This window comes from Telopea speciosissima, chromosome 4 (assembly GCF_018873765.1).
Source record: "Telopea speciosissima isolate NSW1024214 ecotype Mountain lineage chromosome 4, Tspe_v1, whole genome shotgun sequence".
Lineage (NCBI taxonomy): Eukaryota > Viridiplantae > Streptophyta > Magnoliopsida > Proteales > Proteaceae > Telopea > Telopea speciosissima.
This window is the reverse complement of record NC_057919.1, coordinates 60,663,731-60,681,027: the sequence shown is the minus strand read 5'-3', so window position 1 is coordinate 60,681,027 and position 17,297 is coordinate 60,663,731. Positions and strand designations below refer to the sequence as shown.

Here is a 17,297-nt window from a genome sequence, read left to right as displayed (position 1 = left end):
GTTCTAATGGATCAAAGTATCAAACCAAGTGGAATAGGAGGTCAAACTATCAGGCGTAGTAGGGATTGCTGACATGTTTTCTCTGAATTTTGCATAATTTAATATGCACAGATCCTTGTCATTCAATAAAAAAATGTTGAATTATTTAATGTCCTGCTACGTTGATAAAGGTGTTTCATGAAATTTGAATTTCAAGGTAGTGATTCTAGCAAGCATGGTTCAAGAACTCGGTTTCGGTACTGGTTTCGCCCAGCCAAAAAACCAAGTTGGGCCGAGATCTCGGCAAGTTGGTTTTTTTTTTTTTTAACTCAAAGGCTGGTTTCGGGGGGTTTTAGACCTATTTTGGGCCTGAAACTTGGTACTCAGCCTATTTTAGGCCATTTAAACACGACGACACTTTCAGATTTTGCAAAAACAAAGTCCCAATAGGAGTTTCACTTCGGACCCTAGGTTGGTAGGCGAGGACGTACTAAAATATCCTACTCTACACATAATTTAGTAATAGAAAGCAATCAAAGCATTCAATTAATGTAAAGTAAGGTATTTACATCAATCTTAACATTTATGATATACCTCTATCCTTCCAAGCCATGTTTCCGAAGCAAGTAAGGCTTAGACTATGCCACATAGGATCCCCATGTCAAAGTGTTGCTGAAGAAATGCGTGTAGTCTACCACACAGCCTAGATAAGTGTTGTCATCAGTTATCCGAAAGTACCCTATCCTAAGGAATAGAAGAGGCAATTGCGATGGGAATAATGGGATCGATCCACTGCTACTGCCATCAAGCATGTATGGCTGGATTGGGACTGTGAATAGGTCGTCAACAAACCCTAACCCAGTGCTCCGAGTGTGAAATCCATATAAATTTGAACTTTGGAACTTGTGTGATTTCAGGTTCTGGTTCAGTGCCTATGCTAGCTTCAATGCTGTGGGCTGCATCAGTGATGGATTCGGACCAATCCATCGACTCACCTATGGAGGATTCCGGGGAGCAAACACAGCTAGCCCTTCTTGAGTCCAAAGATTCTGCCGGCTGCCTGCATCTGAGCTACATGTGTCAAACATGCTTGGATGCACACATGCAGAAGCTCTCCATTTCCTAAGCTGGATTGTTAGTAATAACCTGTTCTTATATGTATATATATAATATAATTGCTTAATTAATGTATTAGGGACAGAATGGTAATTACCTCCTGTGGGAACCACATCCCCATTGTGAAATCCAGATTCCTGTAGTTTACCCTAACTGGCTTTCCACTTATGTCACATGACATAACTTAAATGACTTAAATATAGGTGATTTAGTAAGTTATTTCTATAAGAATCAAATTAGAAAATACATTTTAAAATTCTGATTTTGTCTAAACCAAGGCAAACAAGCCTTAGTTAAGACTTAGTATCTACACAATACTTAGCTTCTATTTCATTTCCTACCATCTAAGAACTAAAAACAATTTCAGCAAAAGGGAAAAGAAGAGAAAGAAGAAGAGAAGCAAGGAGAAGAAGGCTAGAACTTGGGGACTTTACCATTTGGAATTGGAGGAAGCTTGGGAAGGCCAACATACTTGGACTGCCACCATCTCATCTACCTCATAACCAGGTAGGCCATTAATCCCTGTTGTAATTATTAGGTTTCTTTCCTCCTCATATCCTTGATGACTTCTTGACCCATATCAGCCCTAGCATAGGAAATTAGGTAAATGGTTGTAAAGACCTCAATTACAACATGCAAATGGGTTGTAATGACCCAAATGCTGTATTCTTCCTTTCCCCTTAGCCAATTTTTGATTTTATGGTTGTGCATGTCAAGATCCATGGCTAAACAACAAAACCCCCTTTTCTGGTTTATGAGGCGGATGGAGTTGCAGGTACTAGGCGAACGTCCGGCCCTTGTACTAGACTCCATCCGGCACCCCCCTGCTGTGTTTGTTTTGTTTGGGTTGTTTAGGGTATTGACCTAGGGTTTGACTCTTAATTTATATTGTTGTATGTTTAAATAGGGCTGTTGTGTACTGTTGGTGAATTTATTGTGGGAATTGGAATCTACTTTTGGCTAGGTTCTTCTATAATCTAAAGTAAGGGAATTTGACCTTAATTTCAGTGTGTTTGTTTACTTAATTTATGTTTGTTAATGGTTGCCATGTCATACATCATACTAAAATACTGTTCATATAGTTTTATAGCTTTATCTTCTTTGCATTAGATGATGCATGATGTTAGGTTGAATCTTCATTGCATTTGCATCTATTATTTGTTCTTGAAATTACTATTGATGTTGATGTTGTCGGACAGAAATGCTTTACTATCTTTATTTGATTCATATGCCATCATAATAGAGTGCATATGGTTAGGATTGACATGAACCCAGTGCTACGGCCCTTACTAACAGGGGAGAAGTGTTGGATAACCCATGGTAGATTCGAAGGGATGATTCCGGGACGCCATTCACTGTCCCATATCCGAAGAATACAACAGGAATGGGAACAAACAGTAGGGTTAGCATTTGGGGGTTCGTTGGCATCAGATGCGTAATACCTGAGCTGGTGGGTCCCCATCGTGGTAGAGTGGTATTGCTCGGGTGACCGACGTCTGGTTATGTGTTTCCGGGACCGAGGGTATCATACCTACCACAGTAGCACTTATACCTCATGTGACTTAGTAGTTAGTACTGTTGTTAGAAGCATACGTAGTTTAGATCATTCATCATGGACTATATGCATATGCTTATGTGTTTCCCTTGCTGGGCTCAGTGGAGCTCACCCCTGTGGTTAACCTTATTTTTCAGATGATACTACTTCTGTTACTACTGGCGTTTGTTTGGGAGTTACCTCCGCTCTGGATCCTCCTACTGGTGCTGGAGTTGAGGCTCCGCTGTTTGTGGTGCACGAGGCCTCGTGCACATGTGATGATTGTGCTTTCTCCTGAATCTGGCCTGGCAGTCTAGGCTTCTTCCCCCACTGTTCTCCCATGCTGGATCTCTTGTGCAAGAGGCTCCAGCTCTGGAAAGGCAAGCTTCTCTCTTATGCCGGCCACCTAGAGCTGATCAGATCTGTTCTCCAGTCTTTCTATATCTACTGGTTAGAAATCTTCGGGCTGCCCCAATCCAGTATCTCCAAGATGGAGTCCCTCATGTGTGCCTTTCTTTGGAAGGGTTGTGATGCCACCAGATTCATTCACCCTGTCAGTTGGGCCTCTTTCTGCCTCCCTAAAGAAGAGCGGGATTTGGGTTTGAGAAGAATTACAGTTGTCAATGATGCAGCTATTCTCAAATTGATCTGGAAACTAGAGGCTAAATCCGAGAGTATTTGGGTGGATTGGGTGTATTCCTGCCTCCTTCGTACTGACTCCATTTGGACTGCTCCAGCTATCTCTAATGCCTCCTGGGTGTGGAGGAAGATCCTGCAGCTCAGGCCTCTTGCTCTTGGGGTGATCAGATCCTTGTATGATGATGGTACCTCCATTAGATTCTGGCTTGATAATTGGTACCCCCAGGGAGTTCTCCATTCGGTTGGTGCTAGAGTTCTTTGTAGTTCCAGATTTAACAGGATGGACTTGATCTCGGATATCCTTCAGCATGATGGTTGGCCTCCCCCCCCCCCCCCACCCTCCTCTCTGACTGCCATCTGAAATGCTCTACCAAGTATTCCCAGAAGGCCTGGGGGTAGTGGCAACATTGTCATCTGGTCTGCTTCAGAGCTTCTTCAACGGGTCTCCTTAGTGCCAAGTTGGCTTGAGATCTCATTAGGGCTCGGGGGACAGTAACAGCTTGGCGCAATTTGGTCTGGTTCAAGAGGCACATCCCTCATCATAGTTTCACTGTTTGAAGGACTTTCTCTCATTGCCTCCCTACTCAGGCTTTCCTTCTCCAGAGATAGATTCCAGTATCCCTCTCTGCTACCTTTGTTTGAATGCCTTCAAAAAAGTGGATCACCTCTTTTTTTACTGCCCATTCTCCTCCTCAGTTTGGATCGGTCTTCTAACCAAATTCTGGCCTTGCAGAAGACGGATTTGTCCTTTGAGAGAGAAGGGATCTGGGTGGCCATGACCTTTGCTGGTAAATCCTGCTGTGACTCGGTGGGTAAGCTTTCTTTTGGTGCCACCACCCATCACATCTGGTTCGAGAGAAACCTCCAAAGATGGACCTCCAAGTCCAGATCCTTCCAGCAGATTTGGGATCTGATTATCTATGATACAAGAGCCATGCTAGCAATTGCCCCTGCTCGTTGTGCTGACACCCCTAGAAATAGGTTGTATATTGATGCTTGGGGGCTTTCCCGTTCTCTTTTGCAGTCCCTCGCCTCCCCTCTCCCCTTGTAAGGCAGGGTCTTGTAAGTTGTATTGCTTGTTCTCCTTTCTTCTTTCCCCTTTCTTGGGGAAGGGTGCCTTTTCTTCTTTGGTAATGAATTTCTTTATTCACCAAAAAAAAGTATGGGGAGTCACTCTTGGTTGTATTGTATTTTATTTATATTATCCTTTTCTCTCTTTCTTAATAAATTTATTGTTATTCACTAAAAAGTGTACATGGTGACCCTTAAAATTTCAGTATAGGCTAGAAATGCAAGCTAATCCAATCGTTCCAATTCCACAATAAAAAGAGCAAATTAAACCATAATCATATTATACAAAGAGAATGGTGAACCAATAATAGACTACACAATGTATTCAGCAAAAAAAAAGACTATACAATACAGTTACAGAACTATCATTCATCCAATAGTATAGGAACAATACATCAATTGATATAAAGTAACACCTAAGAAGTTTCTCTTAATTGAACCAAAAAATTCCTTTGCAACGAAAGTGTACCTTTGAAAAGATGTCCCGATCAAGTAAATTTGCAGCAGACAATGATAACTGCAATGAGCGTTTGCAACTTAAGTCCATTGTTACACAGTAATTGACAATCTTTAATAGACAGAACCACATGCATGGGAAATGTATCAAAGAGGACAAAAAAGAAAAAGACATAAACAACAAGAAGTAATAAATAATTGGTAACAAAGAGGATGTACAGAAAGATAAACCAAATCAATAGTAAAACTAAACTCATATTCAAATTATTCTATACAAGTTGAATCACACATGCTACTCTATGATCGGCAGATGTAGATATTCATAAACCCACATGAGCAAAGATCTAGAAAACAGGGAAAGAAATATTTTAAGAACTCTAGGATATAAATATAGCAATGATACCATACTTCAACTTTAGTTTTTCCCATGCCATATTGCCAAGCATCATTAAAGTTAACTCATGCCATCTTTGATGATTCTCCAGTATGTACAATGCTCACCACCAGAAGAATACAGGATTCACTAGAATAACTAGAACCACAAGAGGTAGTATCCAATTCTTAGACCTAAAGAAAGCAAGATACATTATTGCTTTAAGATTCACAATGTAAAAAGGATATAAATGTTTGTACAGAACAAACTAAATAACAAGAAAATCAGGCTAAGCAAAGACTGCAGTAAACATGATACTGTTGGCGGTGGTGAATGCTGACAAAAATTTTGCATCCCCGCAACGTGGAACGTGCAATACAGGTTTGAACAAATATATAAAAATGGGCGAGCCTTGGCACAACGGTTAAGTATTGCAACCTATTGGTTGCATGTTCAAAACTTGGAAATAGCCTCTCCTATGAAGCAGAGGGTAAGGCTATGTACATTTGCCCCTCCCAGACCCTGCAATAGCGGGAGCCTAGTGCACTGGGATGCTCTTTTAGGGGTTTAGGATTACCTCAAAAGTCACAAGTATAGGTTCTCAGAAGGATTACAGCACTTGAAATGGCTACTCTATACGGGCAACAGAAATCAACACAAAGGAGATGCTCTTCCCAAATTAGGGTTTCACAAACCCTAGCTCTCAAAACCTGAAGAGACAGTAGAGAGAAGAACTGGAGGAGGAGAAAGAGAGGCTGCCACGATTTTTGGGGATTCTGAAAATCCTAAATTGTTGGCTATTTAGTTGAGTGTTCCTATTTCTCCTCCCTAGCTATGTATTTATAGAATGCCATCTTGTAGTCTCCCATGTTGAGTGTGTCAGCACGTGGTGTGACCCTATAAGGTGTTCCCACTGAGGTTGCACAAGGCGAGTCTTAACTCTTCTACAATATTTAGTATTATTGACCCAGTAAATAACACTAATTAATAACTAGTGCAGAAACAATTGGAAATAACATGTAAACCCCTGAGTTATTAAAAACATTACATATAAGTCCATCCACGTTTACAACATCATAACAGATTTTCGGGTATGAAAATACAACTGTTGAAACAGCCAATACAGAGAATCTCGACCATTGATTGGACATAAAACATTTATAAAATATTTTTTAAATATAATCATTTAATAATAATATTTCATTGTGTTTGCATACAATTTACAAAAATGCCACCGAGCTCAAATTCTCTCAGGATATCCTTCTAATTGGGAAGTGGATTCATGTTGAGCATCTCCTAAACTCACAGATACATACCATGAATCTGGCCTACCGACATATACCTATTGTAGGCAACAACCATAGGCACACCAAGACACACAAAGTATACTTGCAATGGTTGGGACCTCTCAGGTATGGGGACAAAATAAACTATCAAAGAGCCTTGTTAAATAAACAATTGACGGTGTCGGACTAAGGACAGCCTTGGCAATGGTCTGGTCTGATCGTACATTCCATCCATAGGAATGAGATGCAGAACGGACATACACCAATCATGAGCTCACTGCAATACAAGACTCTCACTTAGATCATGTCCAACACACACAATATGAATGGTCATATCCATATTCTTGAATCATTTCCGAGAAATATAAAACATGACAACCCAATGAATAGTATGCCATGTTATAGTATCGAGTTCATTTGCCCATTCAGGCTTACCATGTTTGGCCCAACAGGTCTCCACAAATGATTTGGTTTCCCACAATAAGTGCATTGGCTTGAAGACTAGTCAAAAGATGAATAATTTGTACCTCTTCCACCAGTACCCCGGCCACAGCCCCAGGTTTGGCCACGATCCCAGGTTTGGCCACGACCACGACTAGCAACAAAAGCTGAATTTTCTTTGGGAAGAGGATCAAACTTAGATGGATTGGCCAACTGATTGATGCGAGAAAAAACTTCATTGAAAGAAGGAACCTTCTCCTCTGTGAGTAGTTGACCTTTGGCAGACTGGTAGTCAGGATGTAATCCAGCCAAAAATTTTGCAACTTGAAATTCTGCCTGTTGTTGTTTTAACTGATCTAGATTAGTGGTGAGTGGCTGATGTGAAACCTACTGAGAAACCTTCCAGCGATATGACTCAGAGTTCTACGTCAGATACCTCATCCACTGTGTCCCGTGATGATTACAACCAGTTAGTTAAACGCCTCCAGCAACTTGAAACTAATTCTGCCTCCACATCTACCGCCACCGTAGCATATAAAGGTCACTCAGTCTTTTAGCCTTCTTCTGCCTCCTGGCTTATTGACAAGGTTCAAGATCTCGTCTCATCTCGCCATTTCGGGCAAGTCGAGATTTTCAAAATATCCGAAATTTCGCCAAAATATGGTATTTTTTCTTCCATATTTCGGCAGTCCATCTCGGTGGGTTTTTGGCCATATTAAGGCATGATACTTCATGTACACCCTTATTTAAGCTAAATAAACACATTTAAACCTTCATATTGCAAAAAAGTGAACTCAAAGTGGTGTTTTGCGTTTACACCCTTGATTGACAGTATACGGTTGGACCTTGATGTATAAATAGTTAAATACACATTGTATAAGTACTAAAAGACATAATAACAAATTTAAACAAAGTAATGAAACAAAAATAAGGTCAAATGTAGCCTTTAGTTTAAACTTTAAACTCATAAAGTCATAAGTGCGTAAGTTCATAAGTCATAACTCAGAAACTCCATAAAAGTCATTAGTTCAATACTCAATAGTCAATACACAAAGTCACAACTCACAACTCACAAGGCTCACAACTGTCATAAAACAAATTCTAGTAATAATTGTTATGCCTTCCTGGATCGACCCCACTCATGCTCCGTTGGAGTCGGCATCCATTGCTCTCTATCTAAAGGACATACGTGGACCACAGTATAGTTTCGGAGAAGAAACGAGTGTAGTCATCCACAATTGCCATGTAAATCCTGAAATATCCCGAAATATCACGAAAATTCGCCGAAATTTGTACTTTTTTCATTTCTTATGGCCATTCCGTCTCGGTAGTGTTGAGATTTCCGAAATATGCCGATATATCGGTGATATTTCGCAAAATCTTGAACCATGCTTATTGATTATAGTGCCTCTTGTCATATGACTGGTAAGCCATATTTGTTTTCTTCACTGAATCAAACTTCTTCTAAAGTTATCCTTGCTGATGGGTCCTCAACTGAAGTAACTGGCCATGGAGATGTTTCTCCCACATCCTCCATGACCCTCTCTCATGTTCTTCATATTCCTAAATTACCTATAAGCCTTTTATCTGTTAGTCAACTTACTAAATCCCTTAATTGTTCTGTAACATTTTATCTTTCTTATTGTGTTTTTCAGGACCATCAGACAAGGAAGACAATTGGTGGCGGGCTTGAGTGTGATGGCTTGTATTACTTGGATGGCACAAGACCTTCTACTGCAGCTACTTCTACTACTATCCCTTCTCCACTCTTTTTCTCCATCTCCTCTCTTCACATCTCTCTCGGTTCTGGTATTTTAGGGCTCTGCCCTGCTACATGGTATCAGAGCACAACCATTAGGTTGTTCTGATCTGCGATTTTGGTTTCAAAGTCTCCAACAGCTCGATTTTTCTTTAAAGGGTGTAGCACCCTATGCTGCATATGGTTGAAGATTAAACCCTAGATGAAGTTTTCAATTGAAAACTAGGGTTTTATTGCTACTGGTCACCTGGAGTGAAGAATTGATTGGTGTTTATTCAAGTTCATACTGTTGTTGCACCTCTGATCCAATCATTGGATCTATATTACTCTTCGAAACAATCTTTGCTCCTCCTGCGATTCCCTAGAGAGGAATTTCTACCAAGCTGCCTTCTCCAATCGATCAGTACTGGTTTTAATGTAGAACTAGAATGAAGGTTCAACCAGTCCCAAAACAGGATCTGAATCAGGGGAAGAAGAGGTTCAATTCGATGGGGTTAAGGCCGGGATGGTTTAATAGGGTATGGTTTAGTTCAAGAGTGAAGGTAATGTGGAGGGATAGATCTGGAACAGTAGGAAAGGCAAAGGTTTAAACAAACAAATCTGCTTGAAAAAGGATGAGAATAAAGGCTGAAGAGTAACATCATGGGCTTCCCACCGCAAGAAGTCAACTTGGATCACACACCAGCTCCATCACCAAGGATCGAACACCATGGATTTACTTCAAAAGAAGCAATTGCTTATAGCAATATTGAATTATCAAAGTTGTCTTCTTGGCTGAAAACAGCCTTACATATAAATAGAAACAAAAGCTTCCAAGAAAGGACATCAAAACCCAACTTTCCTACCTAATTCTTGACTTTAGAAAATAAGAAATCTCCTACCAAACATTGGCTTACCAACTATTGACTTATTATCACCAAACCCCTACCTAACTTTGACATAGGAGCCTTCCTTTGACAATAAGACCTCATTTGTTCATAGTTCGAGAACTCACGAGATCTCGGCGACATCCTCGCCGAGATCTCACCGAGTTTCTCGGTTTTTCGAAATCCCAAGACGAGATGGGGGTCGAGTCATAAAAGTATAATATCTCTCCGAGATCTCGGATCTCGATCAAGATCTCGGTTTGACATAGGAAAATGCCCATCTAGGTCCTCTATATGAGTGCTAGATCTCGAGATCTTGCTGGAAAATCTTGGTATACAGACACCTATCTATGCCAGGAACCAAGACAGACAAGACAGACACTTATTTATGCCTAATATCATTTAAGTAAATGTCTTTGTATTTCATTTACTTAAGATATTATTCATAAATAAGCAAATACCCCCCTATTTGAATCCAATAAAAATAGTTAAAAAATCAAATTCCAAAAGGAAAAAAAGTCAACCCCCCAGTTCAAGAACAAAAACTGGATTTTCGGCGGTAGGTGCAATTTTCAACTTTCTAATGCTGAGGTTTTTCTCAAATCTAAAAATTCCATATATCTTATTATGGTAAAACATTGCTAAAAACCAAAAGTGCGGTAAAATATTCATTTGTTTTGATGTCCAAAAACTATTTTCATTCAGAGCGATTTTGACAGCATTCGCGCACACCGAATTAAGTTTGACCGGTACATAACTCCTTCAATATAAATCAGATTTAAGCAATCTTGGACTTGTTGGAAAGCTTTCATATTGAAGGAGTTATGTACCGTTCAAACTTAATTCGGTGTGCGCGAATGCTGTCAAAATCGCTCTGAATGAAAATAGTTTTTTGGACATCAAAACAAATGAATATTTTACCGCACTTTTGGTTTTAGCAATGTTTTACCATAATAAGATTTATGAAATTTTTAGATTTGAGAAAAACCCCAGCATTAGAAAGTTGAAAATTGCATCTACCGCCGAAAATCCAGTTTTTGTTCTTGAATTGGGGGGTTGACTTTTTTTCCTTTTGGAATTTTGATTTTTTAACTATTTTTATTGAATTCAAATAGGGGGTATTTGCTTATTTATGAATAATATCTTAAGTAATTTTGCATTTACTTAAATGATATTAGGCATAAATAAGTGTGTTTGTCCTGTGTCTGTCCTGCTTTCCCACTAAGTGAAACTCCTATTTTGACTTTGTTTTTGCAAAATCTGATAGTGCCATTGTGTTTAAATGGCCTAAAATAGGCTGAATACCAAGTTTCAGACCCAAACTAGGTCTAAAACCCACCGAGATGAGGCTTCGAGTCGAGAAAAAAAAAAGTGCACCAACTCGGCGAGATCTCGGCAAGATCTCGACTCAACTCGGTTTTTCAAGGGTCCGAGTTAGCACCGAGACCTGAGTTTTCGAACCTTGCCTTTATTGACAATACCTACTACCCACACATAACACGTGTTAAAAACATAGAGTGACCAAACCCAACTTGCATGGGTTGGGCCTTGGTCTTGGGTCTAGGCTAAAGCCCATTAGGACTAATAAAAGTTGGGCCTATGATGTTGGATCTAATCCACATCAATAGTCCTAGCCCATTATGGATCAATAGTCCTAGTCCATTAAGGATCAATAGGCCTGGCCCATTAAGGTTGGGCTGATCTTCATCACATAGGCAGCAGCCTTCTTCTTTTTCTTCCTTGAGTATACCCTTGGTTCTGAATCAGGTTTCTTACTTCAGCTACAGATTTCGACTTCCCTTGGTTTTGCGATTTGGGTTTCTTGTACCCCTGCTACTGCCGATATCCCTTCTACTGGAATTTCTAGGTTTTTGCACCCATGCTGCTGCCGATAGCTCTTCTGGAACTACAAGTTTTCTTTTACAAAAAAAAAAAAAAAAAAAAACTACTGGGTTTTGCAACCCTTCTGCTGCCGATATCTTCTTCTGGAATTTCTGAGTTTTTGTAACCCTGCTACTGCCGAAAGGTATTCTGGAATTTCTGGGTTTTTTAAAAACCCCTGCCCACTATTGATCTAGTATTATTTTTGGATCTTTCAAACTTAATTTTACTGGTTGACTTACTGCTGGGTATTTTATTACTTATCTACCCAAATCTGGTCATATTCAAGTACCAGTAATATTTCTACTACTGCTATTGCCGATTACTCTACTGCTGCTCCTCCTCCAAGAAATTGCTAAGCTTTAATTATGGCTGATCCCAAAACTCAAACGGATACTGTCCAAGTTTAAATTTCTACCATTAAGTTATCTGGAGTTTCAAACTATCTGTTATGGGCACAGGCAGTACAAGCATATATTCATGCAAAAGGAAAAATAAAATATATTACAAATGATCCACCTATTGTTGATCCAAAGGACGCTACTACAGTCAAGACTCATGATGAGTGGATGCGTGAGAACTCAGTTGTTAAAATATGGTTATGGAACAGTGTTGAACCTGCGATTGCATCTAATGTGATGTTCCACACTCTTGCTAAGGATGTTTGGAATGATCTACGTGAAAGTTTTTCTCAAGAAAAGAACATCTCTCGTATGTATGATCTTTATGAGAAGCTTTTCACTTTTCAACAGGGAGACAGATCTTTGAATGAATATTTTGCAAATTATAAGGGAATGATTGAAGAACTCCAAATACATCAAACCACTCGATACTTTAACATGCCCAATATTGTTCCTAGTTGTGGACACTTTAAGATGTAACATTAGGACAACCCATCGCACATAAAATGATAATGCAAATTAATACGCTTAAATAAGCTTTGAAAGACACACATATCCAACAATCACCCACTTGTAACATTAAAGCCAATGTCTTACTTATTTAATACACATGTTCTCAACATGTCTGTCGAATACAATATGTGTCAGTTCTTTTGTTAAGGGATCTGACAAATTGTCTGTAGTGTGATTTTTGACAATACAAATATCACCACATTGTATGATCTCCTTAATGAGATGATACTATGACTCCACGTATAGCAGAGTCAACTGTCAACTTCTGCTTGGCATATTTTCTCCATACGACTGTATTCTTTCCCAACATCTAACTCTTGCAATCTCTCACAATTTTAATACCTAGGATGTAACTTGTCTCTTATAAGTCCTTTATTGAGAAATTTGAGGACAATGACATTTTGATAGATGAAAGCATACCCACATCATTCCCAATCAATTATATGTCATCTACATATAGGACCTAGAAACAACCTCTCTACAAAAGCAGGGGTAAGGCTATGTACATTATGACCCTCCGCAAAACCCACAGTGGTGGGAGCCTCGTGCATTGAGTACGCCCTTTTTTATATAAGTATAAACGCAAGTTCATCCATGTTTTGCTCAAAACCGAATGTTTCGGCTTTCTAATTAAAACGGATGTTCCAGCTCCTAGAAGCTTGCTTGAGACCATATATAGAGCTCAATAACTTGCTCCTCTTCTACTTTCCCATTCACACCTTTCTTTCTATTGTAGATCCACTGACATTGAATGGGTTTTACACCCTATGGTGGATCAACAAGAGTCTAGACCTGGTTGGAATACATAGAATCCATTTTAGAGCACATAGCTTCATTCCATCGGTCTGCATCCACATCCTTTATTGCCTCAAAGAAGTTATTGGAATCCGAATCCAAAGAGTCAGACACTATAAGAAACTCTTCTACTTTTTTGTCGTCCTCTGTGAGGGTATAACGAACTAGAGGTTTAACATACCTCCCAGAACAACGAGCCATACTAGGTTGTTCCACAGATTTGGGAGTATCAGAGTTATGTTCAATCAGAACCGAAAATAATTCATCACGGGATAATTCATTAAAGATCACTGAATCTGATCTAGGAGTGATGAGATCCTATTAGAAAAACATTATGTGCTTGCTAACAAACACCTTTTGATCTATAAGGCTATAAGATAATATCATATGGTGCATTTAGGGTATCCCAAAATGACACCTATCTGTGTTGGATTCCAATTCATCTGTGAGCTGCCTGTTCATATGTGCAATACAGCCCCACACTCTCAAGTGTTGTAAACCAGGCTTACACTCATTCCACAACTCAGAGGGTGCTATAGGTACAAACTCAGTTCGAATCCTATCCAATATGTAAATAGTCATCTCTAATGTGAAACCCCAAAAGGCCAATGGCAATTGAGAGTAAATGAGAGTAATCAACATTTACCCAAAAAAAAATGAGAGTAATCAACTATGAACATAACAAAATATTCATATTCGTAACAGATCTAAATACTTATGGGACCACAGACATCAAAATGTATTAACTCCAACACACCATTGGCCCTTCTACCCTTTTGGGAAAGGGTTTCTTGGTTGTTTTTCCTTATAGGCAAGATTCACAAGTCGGATAGGGATGCACTTTTAGATTTTATAAAGGTCCATCCCTAACCAGCCTATTTATTGTTTCTACTCCAATATGATCTAATCTAAGATGCAATAGGTATATGGGATTTATGGGAGACTGCTTTCTTTTAAAATTTGTTGCTACCATACTGAAACTAATTGTTCCAGTTGGAAATGATTTCAAAAAATACATACCATTTTTCTTTAAAATCAGAGGTAACAAACTGACCATTCAATTTAATAATAAAATTTAAATTGAAACAAAAAGAATATCCAGTATCAACCAGTTTTGAAACAGAAACAATGTTCCTTTTCAAATCAGAAATGTAAGAAAATTCATTTAAACTATGGTTCCAATATCATTAAAACGCCAAAAATATGTGCCAACAACAACAACGTTGGCCTCATCTCTCGTACCGACTCTCAAATCTAGCTCAATTTTCTGGAATCTTCTTGTCTCCTTGAACCCCTACAACATATTGCAAACATGGACTGTGGACCTGGAGTCCACACACCATAAGTCAATTGGTCCAACCAACAAATTGGATTCAATTAAGACAGAAGATTCAAAAATACTTTTCTGGCTTCTTCTTCAAGGTAGCCAAGTAGATCCTGCAGTTTCTCTTCCAAAGACCCGGTTTGCCGCAATGGAAACAGTTTTCCTTGGCGAACTTTTTCTGAATCCCACCCTCCTAAACTTTGGGAGCATTTGCTTTAGTCTTCCCTCAGTAACATTCTTCTTTTTGCCATTCATCTTTAAAGTTGAAGACCTAGTTCTTGTAAGATCGAGAACATAAGTAGGAGACTCTCCGGAACCATTGTTGCGATTGAAAAGAATAGTGTATCGAGCAAATACGAAACCCTACAAGGGTATTGCTTCGTGGATATAGGCAAATTGCCAGGCCACGTATAATTGGTGTTGTGTGTATCTATGCTATTTTGTTATTGGATGTAGGAGTATGTGTTTGCTTGAAGAGTGAGTGTGCACTTCCTGGTAGCCTGGCCATATTGTTGTGAGGCAAGAGTGCATACGACTGTGTGTGACTGGTAAAATTGGTCAGCACCAGCCAGTCTATGTTTGCAAGTTCATACTACAACAGTTACCGTACCAACAGATAGTTAAAAAAGGGGAAAGTTTTTATACACACTGATTCACCCCCTCTCAATGTTGAGGCCAGTACAACAGTAAGTTCCACTCTCAAGTCTCATCCAAAAGTCCATGGTACGAAGTGGAAGCAAAATAACTATATTTTCCTGCTCTGGCGATACTTTGTCTGTTATCAGGAAAGCTAGGGTTTTATGTGCTCAAGGGGAGTTCTTGTTCTCTTTGAGGATAAGATTTGCAAACTCTTGTGTTAATGAGTTAGCTGGGGGGGGATTGGATAAGGAATCTCTGTATTTGGTCACTATCTCATTGTTTAGTTCCTTCCTTTGGGTCCTAGATTTTGGCCTTTTGCTGTTGTCCTCTACTTTGTACTTTATCCGTAAAGCCACTTGTTATCTATAAAAATTAAAAAAAAAAAAAAAACTATATTGTACTTCCATGGACTCTGAAGTCTAAACACAAGAATTCCACATCATTGGTACAATTGTACATTCAGATGAGAAAAGTAAAGTTTTGATACTATTACAATTTAATTCTTTTCAATCATACATTAGCCTAGACAGTGTGGCTAGGGAAGAGATTTGACTGGCGGGGGGGGTAAGGTTTACTTGGAGAGTATGACAAATGAAAATGCTTCTTGTCAAATTCGAGCAAGTTCAACTTGGACGTAAGATTTATTGTTTGTCCTAATATTTCAATCCCAGGGTAATGATAAGTGCTTGTATCAAACCTCCAAAATAAAAGGCCAACATAAACTGAAAGGACACAATGTTATCTCCTATAAGTGGCTAGATATTGCACAATTGAATGGGGCCAAAACCACCAAGTAAGGGGTGGAAACAGGTTAGGCCCGGAAGAGCGAAGACAACTAAAAACATAAACATTGTGAGCAACCTGGTTTTCTAGCAAATACCAAGTTGGGTCAGAGGGCTGGCCTGGTCTCCAAGAATAAATATTGGATTCACAATTTGTCTATTAAACAAGTTGGAATGGTCAGCTGAACCTGGTTGCTAACTGTTCATGTTCATCCAACCAGATCAGAGATTCCACACCTTTCCACAAGCCAATACCAAAATCCATAACACATCACCCAATGAGGTAGCTATCATGATGCACAAAGAAGGAATTATTTGTTCGCATCTGTCTACTCTTACTTAGTGTAACATGAACCATCCAGTAAAAATTCATAGAATTGCTAGACCCTAAGGTCCTACATGATAACACTTCTATTTCTTGGCTATTTTTCTATTCCAAGGATAACTTTTTGTATTTCTATTACCGGGCCAAATTTCTTGACAAAAAAAGGTGTTTGGTAATGCATAGTAAATTCAAATTCGAGGAGGTGGTGTTTTATTTTGAAAATGAAACTACTCCTTTGACCATCAAATCAAATTAACCATGTGCTCACTAAAGAGCAACTCCTCCCCCTCCCCCCTCCCTATTTCTCCCTTTTCTTTCTGGAATAGAGAAATTCTAAATTAAAGCTTCTATTTCTCTAATTCTCAGCAACTTTTTGTAACTGGTTCATTCCCATGAATTAAAAAATGAACTGGTAGTAACAAACGGAATTCTATTCTTCTTCTTTTTTTCCACAAACAAAAAGAAAAATAGAGAAATAGAGAAACAAAAGTGTTATAATGCAGGGCCTTAATATCAAGAAAAGATGTTCCCAATTTCCAGCATATGACTGGCCACACAAGCAGAATGTGACATGTCATATATTGCTCATTCTTATCTTCTTTCCATTTAGGAGAATACCCCCATGCAGCATCATGTGTCCCTTCCTCAACAAAGGACATGAAACTCATTTCAATGCCATAATCAATTCTACAGAAGTTTCAACAACAGTTAAGCATGAATCATCACCTTTAGTTCTAATATACACGTTGCAAAGTAGGGCAACATCTTATTGGGGACACAGTGAAAACAGTAATCCCTCTAACCTTAGCCTTAGTTTTCTCTTTCTTCTTCTGTTCTAGTCTTTTTTGGGTAAAGAAGAGAGAACCCAGATGAATAGTAAATACCTCGAGTTGGGTGAAGAGGCCATGATAACCGCGAGCCCTGAAGAAGTAATCAACTGCATCATTGGGTTCAGCAGCTCTTTCATCGCTCATGGCCATGGGCCTTTGTTGTGCCCCTCCTATAGCCTGTTGTCCTCCCTTTCTGTCCGAAAAGCACCCACCCATTCTCTCTCTCTCCGTCTACTGTGAACAAGAGGGTCAGTGCTTTAGGGGAATGGAAGTAGAAGGGTTTCTTG

At 39.2% G+C, this 17,297-nt stretch overlaps 1 protein-coding gene across 1 annotated transcript in view; it reads right to left on the bottom strand.

The window, feature by feature from the left end:
- LOC122659492 (protein BONZAI 3-like) overlaps nt 1–17,297 on the bottom strand; it is a 38,992-nt gene extending 21,695 nt beyond the window's left edge. The window contains exons 1-2 of the mRNA XM_043854597.1: nt 17,065–17,297; nt 4,809–4,856 (exon numbers count right to left, since the gene is read on the bottom strand). Of these exons, the coding sequence (XP_043710532.1) occupies nt 4,809–4,856; nt 17,065–17,226 (210 nt within the window). The 5' untranslated portion in view covers nt 17,227–17,297. The remainder of the gene's footprint in view (nt 1–4,808; nt 4,857–17,064) is intronic.